The sequence below is a fragment of the Carica papaya genome, chromosome 9 (assembly GCF_054855325.1).
Source record: "Carica papaya isolate Zhongbai chromosome 9, ASM5485532v1, whole genome shotgun sequence".
NCBI lineage: Eukaryota > Viridiplantae > Streptophyta > Magnoliopsida > Brassicales > Caricaceae > Carica > Carica papaya.
In genome coordinates this window covers 293,330-309,327 of record NC_142317.1, presented here as the reverse complement: position 1 = coordinate 309,327, position 15,998 = coordinate 293,330, and the positions used below count along the sequence as shown (strand labels likewise).

The 15,998-nt window shown below is 36.7% G+C and overlaps 3 protein-coding genes across 3 annotated transcripts; all 3 read left to right on the top strand.

Annotated features, from left to right (window-relative positions):
* Positions 1 to 1,728: 1,728 nt before the first annotated feature.
* On the top strand, positions 1,729 to 2,974 carry LOC110810359 (PAR1 protein). Its single transcript, XM_022036516.2, has 3 exons — positions 1,729 to 1,960; positions 2,056 to 2,385; positions 2,497 to 2,974. The coding sequence occupies exons 1-3, from the start codon at positions 1,891 to 1,893 to the stop codon at positions 2,643 to 2,645; spliced, it is 549 nt and encodes a 182-aa protein (XP_021892208.1). The 5' UTR covers positions 1,729 to 1,890; the 3' UTR covers positions 2,646 to 2,974.
* A 2,317-nt stretch (positions 2,975 to 5,291) lies between these two features.
* On the top strand, positions 5,292 to 8,597 carry AAE3 (AMP-dependent synthetase and ligase family protein). Its single transcript, XM_022036510.2, has 4 exons — positions 5,292 to 5,620; positions 5,807 to 6,854; positions 7,345 to 7,448; positions 8,084 to 8,597. The coding sequence occupies exons 1-4, from the start codon at positions 5,420 to 5,422 to the stop codon at positions 8,300 to 8,302; spliced, it is 1,572 nt and encodes a 523-aa protein (XP_021892202.2). The 5' UTR covers positions 5,292 to 5,419; the 3' UTR covers positions 8,303 to 8,597.
* Positions 8,598 to 8,747: 150 nt separating this feature from the next.
* Positions 8,748 to 15,875, top strand: LOC110810355 (VASCULAR-RELATED NAC-DOMAIN 6). The gene is made up of 9 exons (XM_022036511.2): positions 8,748 to 9,511; positions 9,875 to 10,016; positions 12,168 to 12,259; positions 12,426 to 12,519; positions 13,305 to 13,511; positions 13,657 to 13,782; positions 14,481 to 14,593; positions 15,113 to 15,372; positions 15,529 to 15,875. The coding sequence occupies exons 1-9, from the start codon at positions 9,206 to 9,208 to the stop codon at positions 15,677 to 15,679; spliced, it is 1,491 nt and encodes a 496-aa protein (XP_021892203.2). The 5' UTR covers positions 8,748 to 9,205; the 3' UTR covers positions 15,680 to 15,875.
* Positions 15,876 to 15,998: the final 123 nt, after the last annotated feature.

Below are 15,998 nucleotides of genomic sequence, written 5' to 3'. Positions count from 1 at the left end.
TAGTAATCTATAATTAATTAGGCACATTTTATAAATTATAACAAAATATCGTATTTATTGTTAATTAAACTTCAATTCTATGACAGAGAATAGGGTGAGGGATTCTTACTCAATTTGATGCTCAAAAGGCTAAGCTGTTGACTGCACCTACTGGCGGTCCCCGAGTTCCCTAAATTTTCATTTGGAGATTAAAACGCACTACAAGTACCTACAAATATCCCAAACAAACCCAAAATCAGTCTTAAGGTCTATTTTGGCCAATCAAGAATTTCGACACGACGGCTTCACTATGCTCCGGCGACGGCACCGCTGTCCGTAGCAGCGGTTCGCCTCGGGTTGGCTATTTTGGGCCGAATTTGGCCGATTTTACATCAATTCCTGCGAAAAACACGTTAAGAGGCTTCAATTGACTGAAAAAATACAAAAAATCAAAACTCACCGGCAGCGGGGCTCTTTAGTGCGACGACTCCTCCGACTCACGTTGCAGTTGGGTGTTATGCTCCGGTCAACTTGTAGAGAAGGAAACGATGATCATAATGATGGAAAAATTACGAAGAATGGGAATCGAGAAGTGTCTCATCGGAGGCGTTTTGTGAAATTTCCCACAGCGGTGCTGCCGGGCTTTACCCGCATTTTTCGACCAATCGGCTAGTCTTTTTTCTCCAATTTGGCCATGGGGTGTTTAAAATTGAATTCCAAACAAAAGGAAAATTGTTTACCTCTTTTGGCAGTCGGAAGTAGCTCCGGTGTGGCAACAAGTGGCGGCGGCTCTCCTTCCTAGCAGCTGGGTCTTCTTCTCCGTGAGGGTGACTGGCGGCTAGGCTTAGGGTTTTGTGTGAAGAGTGTTATTTATACTCATCGTCTTTTAATCTGAGCCGTCCATCGCGTTTGATCTGTACTGTCTGATCGCGATTAAATAGGGAGCGAATCTGGACCGTTTATCGCGATCCAATCTGAACCGTTCATCGCGATTTAATCTGAGTCGTCCGATCGCGTTTAAATCTAACCATCCGATCGTGTTTGGAGAGGGAACGCATTCGAGCCGTTCGTGCGCGCAGGAACGGATCTGAGTTGTTCGATCGCAGGCAAGCAGATCGCCCGCGTGGCACCATGTCACCGCTCATTGCCACGCAGGACGTCCTGGCTCGTTGGGGCTGCTAACCGGGCATCCGACATAACAAAACTTTTCTAAATTGCATTTCGACATTCGGTTTCTGATTTTTCTTTCAAAAAATACACCAAGAACCCAAAATTTTACCCATTTTTCCCAAAATTATTTTTAATTTCATCCTCCATCAAATTTACTTCATTTTTACTCTAAATTAAAATAAAAAAATAAAAAATTACATTTAAATTTACATTAAATTTAAACTTTGGCATTATAAATTCAATTAGATAATGAAAGAAAATAAACATTTAAAATAAATATAAATATTGGGTATCAAATTATAATAAATACAATTTATTTATTTATTTTTCAACGTAATATTGAGCCTAATTAATAAACAAAGGATCGTCTATGGCATTTTAGGTCGAAGTCAAGCAATCGCCATAGATGGCGGCCAAAATTGACCAGTAAGCTTTCTCTTGGTGGAGTCAATGAACAGTGATGACGCATCTTTCTCTAACAGTGTTCGTAGGGCAAAAGTCTGGACCTTGAAGGTTCTTAATTAAAATGACGGTCATTATTTATGCGTGTAACCTGGTTTCTTCAAACCAGCACTACTATAAATTCCCCTTTTCATTCACTCCTCCATCATTCTTCACACAGCACAACCCAATCTCTTATTCTTTATCTTTTTAACTCATTTACATATATAGGAACATCTATACACAAACACACACACACAGAAATCCAGTACTTGCTTCCCAGTTTAGTGTTGCACAAAAATGGCGTCCTTCATTTCGACCCTGGCAATCTTCGCGTGTGCATTTGCCATCTTCGTGCAAGCCACCCTAGGTATCCTCTACTCGTATCTGTCTGAATATAGTTTCGTAATTATATATACATATATATATAGATATATATTGAATTAACAATGGAATTGGGTACAGGGGAAGTGATAGTATGTGAGAAACTTGAAGGGGAGAGATGCGCATTTGCAGTGTCATGGAAAGGCAAGCGATGCGTGCTAGAGAAGAGCGTAAAGAGGAGCGGGGAGGAAAAATTCACGTGCCGCACATCAGAGATTGACGCCCATGAACTCACCAACTGGGTAGAGACCGACCAGTGCGTCGGCGCTTGTGGCCTCGATCGGAAGTCGCTCGGCATCTCATCAGACTCTCTCCTCGACTCTCGCTTCACGCAAAAACTCTGCTCCACCCATTGCTACAACCACTGCCCCAATGTCGTCGAGCTTTACTTCAATCTCGCTGCCGGTGAAGGTATAAATATATATATATATATATTTACATACATGCAATTATTAACACCATTAGTTACAGACACCCATATTAAAAGGATAATTTATTTACTTGTTGGTTTGTTGGTTTTAGGTGCTTTTCTTCCTGATTTATGTGAACAAGGATCAGGAAACTCACACAGAAAAATGTCTGAGATCAAAAGTTCTGGTATTGTGGCGCCTGGACCCATTAACCCTGTCAAGTTCTCCGTGGCTCCGGCCGTGGCGCCTGTTTCTCAATAAGTATATTACAGTTGAAATTCCAATTGAGAGGGAAGAGAAAATTTTATAATAGAGTGCTTTACGTTTAGGTTCAAATATAGTTATATATACGGCCTGTAATAATAATAATAATGAGGCTCCGTCGAGCTACGTTGTAGTGGCCAGGCCCTTATGCGTTGTCGTTTCTCTGCATGGATCCACACTGATCCGCCATGTCAAGGCCGAGAATTAAGGTGTTAGCTTCAAAATTATATTAGAGTTAGATAGATTCAAGGGGAACATACCCATCTTTGTCTGTGTGCTTTTGTAATGGGTGTGATTGATTATATTACAAAACATATTTTACCATATTTTTACTTTCTATATATATATATATATATTAATTTATTCACTGATATCAACAGTGATCACGATTATAATTTTTTAAAAAGAAAATTATAATTCAAAAAATTAAATAACATAATTATTTTTTTTAACAACTAACGAGTATTAAATTACTTAGCATTTTCATGTTTTACATAATAGAATAAACCCAATTTATTGTAAAGAATGGACATATAAAATAATTTCGAAGCAAAATGGGTGCCGGTCCGATGATATTAAACTCTTTCCATCGAGCTCGATAAATCAAATTCGGGTAATACATCAATCTTTTTTTTAAAAAAATAAACTTTATTACAATCGAGAATATTAATATGTATTTTTTTGAAAAATAAATAAATAAATAAACAAAATGAAACACATATTTTACAGTAGGCCATTGCCGTAGTAAGTACAAAGTGAGCTATCGAACATAAGAAGAAGATACGGGGAAATCCATGTTTCATCTCCCTTTTTCCTGATACGATGTCGTATTGGAAATATGGGAACTTATTTTCTGTTTGAATATGTTTCTGCATTATAAACTAATTTTATGGGCCTAGATTGCCTTTGCTTATTAAGATAAGATGTACGCCTTAGGTGGTCGGTTTACATAAGGTCGGGTATCCGGTCGGCTCAAATAAAAAGGATCGCGTTCGGGTTTAAGGCGAACTGATTTTTCTCATTCTAAATCAGAACAAGTTCGAGTTCGTAAACGTTCAATCTTAAATTATCCATGCACTCAACTTTAATGTAAAAAGAATTGCATGTTGATGAATTTAAAATTCATAGTGGTTTTGGTACTTATAATACACATATATATGCGCATGTCATCATATTTACGTATACCCTCTATGTATTAACAAACATGAAGAATTTGGAAAGTAGAGACAAGACAATGACCTAATCTGGTTTTCTTGAAAGTAGGTTCAAATTGCTATCATATTCTTATACTTTCCCAAATAATCTAAATTAATTTATTTAATTCTTTTACATAACTTTAGCTTAAGTTAATTCAGTATGTTTATAGTAGAAAATTATAAGGATATATATTTTGTTCGAAAATTAAAAAAAAATATATTTTATTTTATAATACATTTTACATATATTCACGCAATATATTTAACAATAAAAATACAACATTAAAAATTAGATGCAAACATTACGAGCAACTTGTCAATTTTTGGAATATTTTATTTACTGGTACATTTATAAACTATATTTGTCGTTATTTAAAGATAATGTACGAGGGTCGGTCCGAGGATCAAGTTGAGAGGCGATAACTCTTCTATGCCGTAGCACTACTGTCCAAGTAGAACAACTTGTTTTCTAATTAAATTTAATTCGAATGTATAGTAAGTAGATGACGGTAACCCTTTTGTATTAAAATACTTTTTATAATATTTATACGAAATTATATATTCTTTAAGTATTCGATGTTATTTTATTATTATTTTTTTTTTCGAGATAATTGAATTTTATTGTACGATAAATGTATTAAGTTTCGTGACCAAAAATTATAACCAGAATGGCTCATGGTGATTTCGATGGGTCGCTTTTGACTGATCAAGTTTGGAGGCGGTTGGTTTAAGCATACGTTTCGTGCTGAGCTTAAAACGATCGAAATGGGGGATTCGGTTGGCAAGTATTCGCTCCCAAATTGGCTTCCAATGCGCGTATTATCTCTCTTTTAAATTAAAAAATAAATAAATTATTAAAAATTTATATTATTAAATCAAGAAATAAGTAAAACAAAAATTTGTGGGGCCCCGACAAATATCGGGACGTTTTAATCTTTTATTCAACGATCAAACGGTCGCCACGTGTGGGAAGAAACGTCCTCCCGTTGCTTAAGGATGCAAATATACGTCGTCGTTTCTCAACGACTCGAAAATAAAAACAATGGAAGAACACACGCCGAGAGTCCACGTCATGCGCGCTGGGACACGTGTCGATCTTACAGGATGACACGCTTCACGAGATTACCCGTCGGTGCAACTCTCGAGGCCTTAGCTTAAAATCTTATGGGAGTATCTACACGCTACGCTCTCCATTATCTCGCTTTACATGGTTGCACTTTTTACTTTCGAATTTTTTGGTTTTGCTAACGTACAAAGTTTTACAGCGTGAAATGAGGGTGATAAAATGGTGAATGTTGTATGGAATTATCTGTATCTCAAAACCTTTGGGTGTTGCCACGTGGCAAGCCTGCCCCAGAACTGCCTTCACCGAGAAAATCGCCATCTTATCCTCGTTCTTCTTTTCTACGCTATTTCAATTCGTTGTGTATATATATATACGTGATCGTCTTGCTCCATTTCAAACCGATCTATTCTCGACAGCTTTCTTATCGATTTGAACTAATTAAATATTCATCTGTGTCTTGCTTGTTATCTTCTTCCTTGATTTTCTGGAAATAAAGAAAAAGGGAATATATGGAGACTTTAACGCTCACCGGATTACTGAAAAGGGTCGCCGGTGAATTTCCTCACCGGCGAGCTATTTCAGTATCTGGAAAATTCGATCTGACGCACGCTCGTCTTCACGAACTGGTTGAAGGCGCCGCCGCTTGCCTTGTCGCCGCCGGGATTAAACCTAGCGATGTTGTTGCACTCACCTTCCCAAACACTGTTGAGGTTTATTCTCTCTCTCTGATTTCTTTTTCCGTTTGTTTGGCGGGAAAATGATAGAAAACAAACTGTTTGGTTGTTTGTTTTTGACGAGAAGGGAAATATTAATGATTAGCATCTTGTTCTTCTCTGTAGTTTGATTTAATATCTAGAAACGTTTTCTCTGTTTAATTTTTGTTTAATTTTTTGTAGCTCGTGATAATGTTTCTGGCTGTAATACGCGCAAGAGGAACGGCTGCACCGCTGAACCCAGCCTACACAACCGAGGAGTTCGAGTTCTACCTGTCCGATTCAGAGTCAAAAATGTTGTTAACATCGAAAGAGGGTAACAACTCGGCTCAAGCTGCGGCTTCCAAGCTCAACATCCCGCAGGCGAGCGTGACGCTTCCCTCTGCTGACTCAGAACTCGATATTTCGCTTCCTCGTCCTGAGTTGGACCACAACATGATTACGAAACTCGCCAATGACCCATCCGACGTGGCGCTTTTCCTCCACACATCTGGCACCACAAGCCGGCCCAAGGGAGTGCCACTGACTCAGCTCAACTTGGCCTCCTCGGTGAAAAACCTTATGTCAGTCTACAGACTCACTGAGTTTGACTCGACCGTGATTGTCCTACCGCTATTTCATGTTCACGGCTTGTTAGCTGCGCTTCTTAGCTCCCTAGGTGCTGGTGGCGCCGTGACTCTGCCAGCCGCTGGCAGATTCTCGGCTTCTACATTTTGGGAAGACATGAAGAAGTACAGAGCCACGTGGTACACTGCGGTCCCTACGATTCACCAGATTATTCTAGATCGCCACTCAAGCAAGCCGGAAACCGACTACCCGAAGCTTCGGTTTATTCGAAGCTGCAGCGCATCCTTGGCGCCGGCTATTCTGGCTCAGCTCGAGGCGGTATTTGGCGCGCCGGTTTTGGAGGCTTACGCGATGACCGAGGCGAGCCACTTGATGTGTTCAAATCCTTTGCCTGAAGATGGTTCGCATAAGCCTGGGTCAGTGGGTAAACCGGTGGGTCAAGAGATGGCTATTTTGGACGAGAATGGTACGCCACAAGAGGCACAAGCTAGCGGTGAGGTGTGCATCAGGGGACCTAACGTTACTAGGGGTTATAAAGAAAATCCAGAAGCAAACAAAGCCGCTTTTCAATTCGGGTGGTTTCACACGGGAGATGTCGGGTTTCTCGATTCGGACGGGTACTTGCATCTTGTGGGTCGGATCAAGGAGCTGATTAACCGTGGAGGTAAGAATTTAAGTTGAAAATCATTTACTGGTACTTGGAAAGAAGATCATATTTTGATATTAATTATGATTAAATAATTGACTAGTGAGCAAACCAGAACTGCAGAAACCCAGATAATCTCTTCTGATGATAATTATTTTAGTTGTTTACGTGGGGGACGACTGTGTTGGCAATCTGGTGAATTAAGATTAGCGAGTTTTGAAATGCTCTTGTCAATGTGAATTTCAAGTTGTAGCTCACGTTGAATCTGCTTTTGGCTTTATTGCTAGCTATTGTTGTTACTTTTTGGGTAGATTAGGTTTTATTGCTTGCTGCCTACACAGTACAGGGGTTAGATGCCATATAGTTGAAGCCTTTTCTTTTAGTGGCAAATCTACTGGTTAAGCAAATTACCAAGATAATATTAAATTACTTCTCTATTAAGTAACTTAGGAAGACAGATTGAGAGTAGTTCAACGGTTAAAAAATTCTTTCTTGTAATTATTTTTAGGTGAGAAAATTTCTCCAATTGAAGTGGATGCTGTGCTTCTATCTCATCCGGACATTGCTCAGGCCGTCGCATTTGGGGTTCCTGACGACAAATACGGTGAAGAGGTAATAATGATTTCTTTTTTCTTTTTCACTGGATGGTCTTTATTTTTTCACCATAAAGAAACCCACAAGGAATATTCATCTGAAACCACACACACTGCCCACGTGATCATTGATTCACGAAACCAGTTTGGTCACCTTTACTTGAATTCACAAACAACCAATTACCATCTTTTTTGTTGCCTTTCCGTGTCCTATACCATCAGCACTTTAAATTGCATTTAGCTTTTTAGCCAAGTTTGTGGTGTGAGTGGGTCTAATTTTGTGACAGGGACATTTTCCTGTTAAAAAGATCAACTCTGAAAAAATTCACTAGATGAAGTCAGCACCAACTCCCTCCCTTAGATTTAAGGAAGTTTGGTTTGATTTTAATTCTACTTCTAGCCACTTGAATAAACAAGTAATTAAGTATTAACATATTTCAAGGAAGCTTGGTTCAATTTTTAAAAAAGTTTCTGTGCAAAGTGATTTAGCAGCTAATGCAAATTAAAAAAATAAAAAATAAAAAATTAAGACACCAGATTTTATACGTGGAACATTATTATTTTAAGAACTAAACATGAAAGAAAGCAAAGGGATTATAGGCGAAGACGAAGGTAAACTAACTCTTTTGGTTTTGGTGGGTATATGATCGACAGATCAACTGTGCAGTAATTCCAAGAGAAGGATCAAATCTTGATGAGCCTGAAGTGGTGAGATTCTGTAAGAAGAATCTGGCAGCTTTCAAGGTCCCCAAGAAAGTTTTCATTACAGATTCTCTCCCTAGGACTGCAACTGGGAAAATTCAGAGGAGAATCGTGGCAGAGCACTTCCTTGCTCAAATCTCAACTGCTAAACTCCCCAAGTTTGGAGCCTAAACAAAATTTAGAATTTACTTTATAGCTGGAAGGAAGGAGTACTCTATTTATATTTTGCAATTTAGAATTACTTGTTCCTTTTCTAGCAGATCAAAATTGAAAAATTAGTAGTTAGTAGCTGCAGAAATTATATTACTGTTGTTTCTACTTTTTTTTTTTTTTTTTTTCAGTGAATTTTCTAGTTGTCTGATGTCAATTGAATCATCATTATTCAAAAAGATTTGAGGAAGCCCTCTTCTCTCTTGTATTATATATTATATGTATCTTTGAAGGCTTATAAATAAGTTTTTGCCAATCATGGGCTTGTGAGTTACATTCTCCAATGCACTAGCTGGCTTTTTACTTCATCTTCAAATCCTTTAAATCGCTTCATGTTTCAATTCAAGATAGGCTCTTCGGCTGCATGTCTGTCTTGCTGCCAAAAGTGAGGCTTCCACTTTAGCCATTAAATGGATTTGAATCCGGAGTACATTCAATCCAAGCATATGTAGATCCAACGATTACGTACTAATCTAATTTAACCCCTGATGCCGCCCCCAGATTTTTCCCATGTTTTCGAAATTGTCATTTGAAATCGAATATTTATTTCAGCACCAAACCTTATGTTGGGCTTCAACAAACTTTCCATCCGCGGCTGGACTTTTGGGCCATTCTGCAAGAGGTCCAAACAAATTGCTAAAAAACGGCGCCGTATTAATAATCTCGAAGAATCTGTTGACTCGGTTCAGAGTTCTAACCTCGAGGGAACCCTTGTGTGGTTTTGTTTTAGGCTTTAGCTTCCCCAGACCCGGCTGAAACATCTTTATCTTGGTCTTCGTCTTCTCCTAGTCTTCGGTTCTTCGTTGTCACAGTACTCGCGCACACGCAGAAATACAAATTCATTCGCTCGGAGATTCCGCGGAGATGGTGAGCCAAAGACAGAGACTAGCCCGCAAACGATACAAGGAAGGTCACCCCGAGTTGTTTCCTAAACCGGAGCCAACACCGCCGAAGGACCCAAACAAGAAGAAGAATAAAAAGAAGAGCATGTTCAAGCGCAAAAAAACCGATAAAGAACCCAGAGACCCAAACAAACCCTTTAAACGAGGCCTCGGAAAACACCCGTTAAGGATCCCTGGGATGAAGCCTGGTGAGAGCTGTTTTATTTGCAAGGAAAAGGATCATATCGCAAAACAATGCCCTAAAAAAGCTGAATGGGAAAAGAACAAGGTTTGTGTTCGTTGATTTCTAGTTCTTATCTGAGTGTTATCATGAATAGGAATTAAGTTATGGTTCTCTTGGTAGTAAATTTGAAGTTTGTTTTTTCTTTTGGTTTATTTGCTGTCTTTATCACGGAATGCTACTTAAACTTAGGCTGTGTTGGTAAATAAAAGGATTGTTCTAGTTTTCATTTCCTGATTTCTATATGTTTATACAGGAAAAGGGTAATTGAAAATAGAAACAATAGACTTATGTATATGTAGGTATTAGGATTACATACCAAACAGAGTCTTGAAATTTTGTGTAAGCTGGTTATTGTTACTCGGTGTTTAGTGATGGTGGAGTTGTTGCATGTTGTCATGGTGCTTGCAGATATGCTTGCTTTGTAGGCGTCGTGGGCATAGTCTCAAGAACTGTCCTAATAAGGCAGATGAGAGTGTGGATAAGAAGATGTGCTATAACTGCGGAGAAAGTGGTCATTCACTTGCTAAATGTCCCTTACCTATTAAAGATGGTTAGTTAATTTTCATTTGGACCGAGATTACTGTGAATTGGTTACTGTTATCATTCATCTTAGTAATTTTGTGTTATGTTAGATACATTCTGATTACAGAAGTTCTTGTTTATGGACCTAATTTCTGTATGTAATTGTCACAAAATTTCCTGTTAAGATGGAGAACTGACGGGGTCATGTGTGTTAGGTTGGCAGTATTCTGTTAAAGTGGATGAGCTTTGTTTGTGTGTGTGTGTGTGTGTGTGTGGATGTGTATATGAGGCTTTTCTTAGGCTTAAGATAACTTGGTTTGAGGATTGGTTTTCTTCTAAATGACCTATACAGTGATCTCTTTGGTTATGAGACTTGCTCATGCTTAAGATAACTTGGTTTATGGATGGTTTTCTTCTAAATGACCTATTTAGTGATTTCTTTGGTTCTGAGGCTTTCCTCATGTTTAATAACTTCGTTTGCAGGATTGGCTTTGTTCTAAATGACCTATATAGGGATGCCGTTGAATATAGTTTTTGATGTAGGATAAATGGGGTTGATTTGTGCAAGTAGGAATTCAAGGATAAAAACAACCTAGACCTTACATATAGAATTTCTTAGACATAACATCTAAGAAGTTTGAAGTATCATATTATTGAATTATTGAATGATTAATAAGCGAAATGACAGAGTTATTTATAATAATATCTAAATAATCTTTCATAAGTAGAATTAAACTAGGATACAATAATCTAAATAGAAATAAGAATTCTAATCTTAATACAAATAGAAAATAATACTAATAAAAATAAAAACTCTAAGTTACTAAAACTGTAAAAATATTCTTGAATAACATAGAGTCCTAGTAGTATAATAGGTTTACATTAAGATAATCTATTTAGGCATAGCCCATTTTGCACCACTTTTGGATGCTTATGTTAGGTCATTCATTTGCGTTACATTTAGTTGAAATTTTTTTATGTTCTTACTATGCTAGATTTTATGTGTAAATTCAATAATTTACACATTTGATACATAACTAAATAAACTTCTCATATTTTTATTCCACAATCATGAATTTTGTATTTCCACTTGTTAAAGAAGGAATCATAGAAGCACCTTATTTGGATTGGAAATTGAATTGATTTGGAATTAGAATGCTATTTTGATTCAAATTCTTATCTTATTGTATTTTATTCTACTCATATTTAATGGAATCGGAATTTAAACGAAGTTCAATATAAGATTATAGATCTTTTGCGTTGTAAGAACATTCATTAATATCCTACCATCTGAAGACCTACTCTTCCTATGTCCATATGAGAGATCAGAGGGGTTTGAAGTAGAAGACAGAGTGTTGCTAATTCTTTTTATGTTAGGATCGCTAGACATGAAACCTGGGCAATTGTTATCAGTTGAGAAGAGAATAGATTAGGGACACAGAGGAGAAAGCAGAAGAAGAAAGGAGAGAATTTTTTAAGATTTAGATTATCTGTCCTTGATTGGTATATGCATGAGAATTCAATTCTTACACAAAAAACGAGATATAACCTGCCTCCAATTCAGCAACCATTGGCAGATGCTTCTGGAATACAAGGGAGAAATAACAAAGAACATCATGACTCAACCAGTGAGAATCCTCAACAGTAACAACTGCTACTAGTTAAATGGTAAGGAAACAAATAAAAGAGAGTGGATGAACACCACATGACACTCAATAAGGCTTCTCAAGTCTTGACAGATTAGTGGCTAAAATTTCCCCAAATAGGAAGAATTGAATTTCTCCTGTAGAAGCTACTTTTAATTAAGGCAAGGTTAGATAAAATTAGAAAAATAATATTTCACAATATACTAACTATAGCGAAAGAATTTGTGTTTTAGATATGGGAAATATAAACTGGATTATGCTCCCTCAGCTTATCATGGGAGTGAATGGATAAGTATTTAACAAAACGCTCGATCTCACTCCCTATCTCTATGTCTCATTACTGCACACTTTTTCTTAGCTGGTCAACCATAGGGTTAGTCATTATCTTTAAAGATTACTATTACTTGGACTGCACATTATTTTTGGTTAACCAAATCCACAAAAGGACAAACTCTGCACTTGCTTGCATTGAAACTCAACATAACACCATAATTTGTTATAATGAATGATGGTTGCTCTAATTGATCTTGCAGGGGGAGCAAAATTTGCTAACTGCTTTATCTGTAACCAACAAGGTCATTTGAGCAAGAGCTGCCCTCAAAATACTCATGGGATCTACCCAAAGGTATACTAAGCTTTACCATTCCAGTATTTTATGCATGGTCAGCATTTTCTTGGGTTGTGGACTACATGTTTAAAAAGTATCAGCTTGTTTACAAATGATTGGGTGAATTCCAGCATTCTTCTTCTGCACTGAATCTGATAACTTCAAACTATGGTTCCTTCTACAGGGTGGTGGTTGTAAAATATGCGGGGGTGTAACACATTTGGCCAGAGATTGTCCTAATAAAAGCAACAAAGATTCTGCTCAAGCTTTTAAAGAAGGTAAATGTTTGGATTTTTCGTTATGTTTCCTGAAGGCAAGCCTCTCGAAGGTTTGCTTAAATTACAATGATTTTTCATGATGTGATAATCTATACCTAAAAATGTAATGTAACATATGCTGCGGCTACCCTCCTCCTGCATGTGGGGTTTCATGGCTGAGGAACTTTCTATATGGGTGATGTTTTAACTGTTTAGTGATGAAAATAAATTAGCGGAGATTAGAAGGAAATGATATCAAGGGAAAGAGAGACCATCAAATCATATTGCTTGAAGTTTTGATTCATAAGAGGCTGCATTAGTCCATGTGGTGGTGTACATGGTTTTTTCCTTGTAGTATAAAGTATGTGTAGAAGCTCACAGTTGGGCACCAGATATCCCTATGTGATTGGTGAACACAGTGCGGATTAGATGGTACTGGTGTTGGTATTTCCTGCTTTTTCATGAGAGTTCTTGTCTATTCAATTTAAGGCAAAGTGCGGTTTCCTCCCTTATTATTGGTCGTATTGATTTACATCCTGCTGTTTTCTTTGTGAGAGTTGAGTGATTTTTCTTTTCATTTTCTGTAGAACTGTTATTATTATTTTTTTCTGGAATAAATTGTTTGAATTTCTAAAGATGAATATACAGAAGTTAGGTTAAAGGTATCAAAATTATGGAAAGAAAATAAAACTTGTAAGATGATGGCCTAAAGACTAATGGTTTTACATAAGGACGAAACTGCAATTACCATTCTCTTATCTTGTAATGCTTCTTAAGTTATCCTTCTCCTATTTTCTTGATTTCAGAACCTGGAAACGAAGGAAGACCGAAAGGACAGGTGACCAAGTTTGTGAGTGGGGATGAGCTTGATGATGATTTCATGGTAAAAGCCACTCCTACTAGCAGTAAAAAGAAGAAGTCAGCTGACTCGAAAGTTAATCATACTACTGATTCAAAAGTTGGAAATGTAAAACCCAAAAAACAGGGGCCGAAAGTAGTGAACTTCTTTCGATAAAATCTTTCTTCTAATAAAATTTACTAGCTCAGTTTTGTGAACTCTGCCATAGCGATGATATTCAGTATTGCAGAAACAATTAAATTTTTGTTCTCTCGTCCTTTCTCATCTCATCTCACCTTGTTTATATTGTACTTTTAAAGGGATTATATTTACTGAGTTATGTGCAAATCCTCGTGAGAAGCTGCAGAATGATATTCACATTGCCATGGCATTTGTTTGCATTATGATGACAGCCCCTTTAGATGATTCTGGGTGCGATTATATCAGTACTAATGCATTAAATTCCGTTAGAGCTACATAGTTAAACATATTTGGTGAGAGTACTACTAGGATGAGTGATTTTAGGAGACCTTTAGACGATTCTGTAAATCTAAAGAGTATTTATCTTTTTAGGCTTATAACTTACAAGTTATCAAACTTCCTAACCTTATTAATTTGTTCCAAAAGGGTTTGGAAAAAATTTAGGTAATTTAAGAACATAATAAAAAGAAACCAGATCAAATTGTTAATCAGGTTCGGTGTGGATAAAGAGAGGGTTTATGAAATTACGGATTTAAATTATTGTTAGCATATATTGACAGCGAATGTGGAAATCTCTTCGACAAATTCCATGGAGATAACAAAACAAGACCCATTGACAAATGATAGTAGACCCTCCACGTATTTTAGAGGGATTTATTACCTTATCCAGCAAATGTGGAAAGCTCTGTAATTTGGTATTAATTTATCATAGGGCATTTTGAGATGAGCTTTATGATATGTGTATATATGTGGGTGTGTTGCATGGATGTATATATGAGCGAAGGAGGTGAGGTTTTGATTGATGAAGGAGAAGGGAATGGAGAAAGTGTCTGTTAGTTGTGGATGTGATTAAGAGGAGTTGTTAGTCTCTGTCTTACCCCTGAAATCTCTCTTTTGTTCACCGCATTTTTCTCATCATCTCCATGTTTCCCCCAAAAATAAGGATCTCTCCTTCTTACCTACTCTGCCATTTTCTCTCCTTTTCTCTTTCTTTCTTTTACTCATTTCTTTTCCTTTTCTATCAGGCCTCTCTCTCTTTCTCTCAACCACAATATGGTATGTTCTCTTCTTCTTCTTCTTCTTTTTCTTGTCTAAGTTTATATATATATATATATATATACACATATATATTTTTTCTAATGAATCTTCTTACGATTGAATGATGTCTTTTAAGGAATGCTAATTTTTTATAATTAGTATGATAAAATATTTTGTAATTAATTACATCATGGTTTCAAATTCTTTGTTATGTTCTTGATAGAGTTATCAATACATCAAATAACAGTATATAACGAATATTGACACAAGAACTAACCCAAAATTTTTACATGAAACCATTTTGAGTAATCTTCCAGCTTCTTTGAGAAAAATCTTGTTTCGTGCAGAAGTGGTCTAATAATAAGAGAGTTTATTATGAGCAATCGTGCTTATGTTTCTCATCCAAATAAATTAATTGTCTTCTTCTCTTGTATCGTATAAAAGAGAAAAACTAAGTTAGACTTTTCTATTATTAGATTAGATTTGTATATATGTTGAGTTGTTGTATCATGGAAAAATAAGAAGTGCTTATGATAGGCAAACTCGGCATCTGGAATGGCAGTACGAGATGAATGTAAGCTGAAGTTTTTAGAGCTAAAAGCAAAGAGAAACTATCGGTTCATCATTTTCAGGATTGAAGGACAACAAGTGGTGGTTGATAAACTTGGAAGCCCTGAAGAAACCTACGAGGATTTCGCTGCTTCTCTCCCTCCCAACGAATGTCGTTATGCTGTTTATGATTTTGATTTCATTACCGACGAGAATTGTCAGAAAAGCAAAATCTTCTTCATTGCCTGGTAATACCCTTTTTTTTTCCTAAAATTTTAAGTTGATGAAATGTGATCTAAGTTTGATTTAATTATACTTATATATATATGTGTGTGTGTGTGTATAGTGTAGTTTGTAAGGGTGATTTTAAGATGGGAAATTGAAGTATGTTTTGTGTTGGTTAGGTCTCCTGATACATCAAAGGTAAGAATGAAGATGGTGTATGCAAGCTCCAAGGATAGATTCAAGAGAGAATTAGACGGGATTCAAGTCGAGTTGCAAGCAACTGACCCTAGCGAAATGAGCCTTGACATTGTAAAAGGTCGAGCTCTTTAAATGTCGCCAATCTTCATCGACATTAAGCAAGAGCCTTTCTTATCAATCATTCACATTTTCTCAGAAATCTTTCTTTGTAACTTGTCTCTTCTTTCTCTGATCTTTTTGTTTCTCTTCTTTTTTCTTCGGTTGCATTGACTTGATTTATACTTAACCATATAGTTTAATGTAATATATTATGCAATTCTTTTTTGAACATGTTTAGTACAATTCTGGAATGAATTCATTTTCAAATTAAATTTGCACTTTACCAATGAAAAATTTATTGTGATGATGAACCAGGACAAGCAAATGATAACAGAAAATTGAAACATAAAGA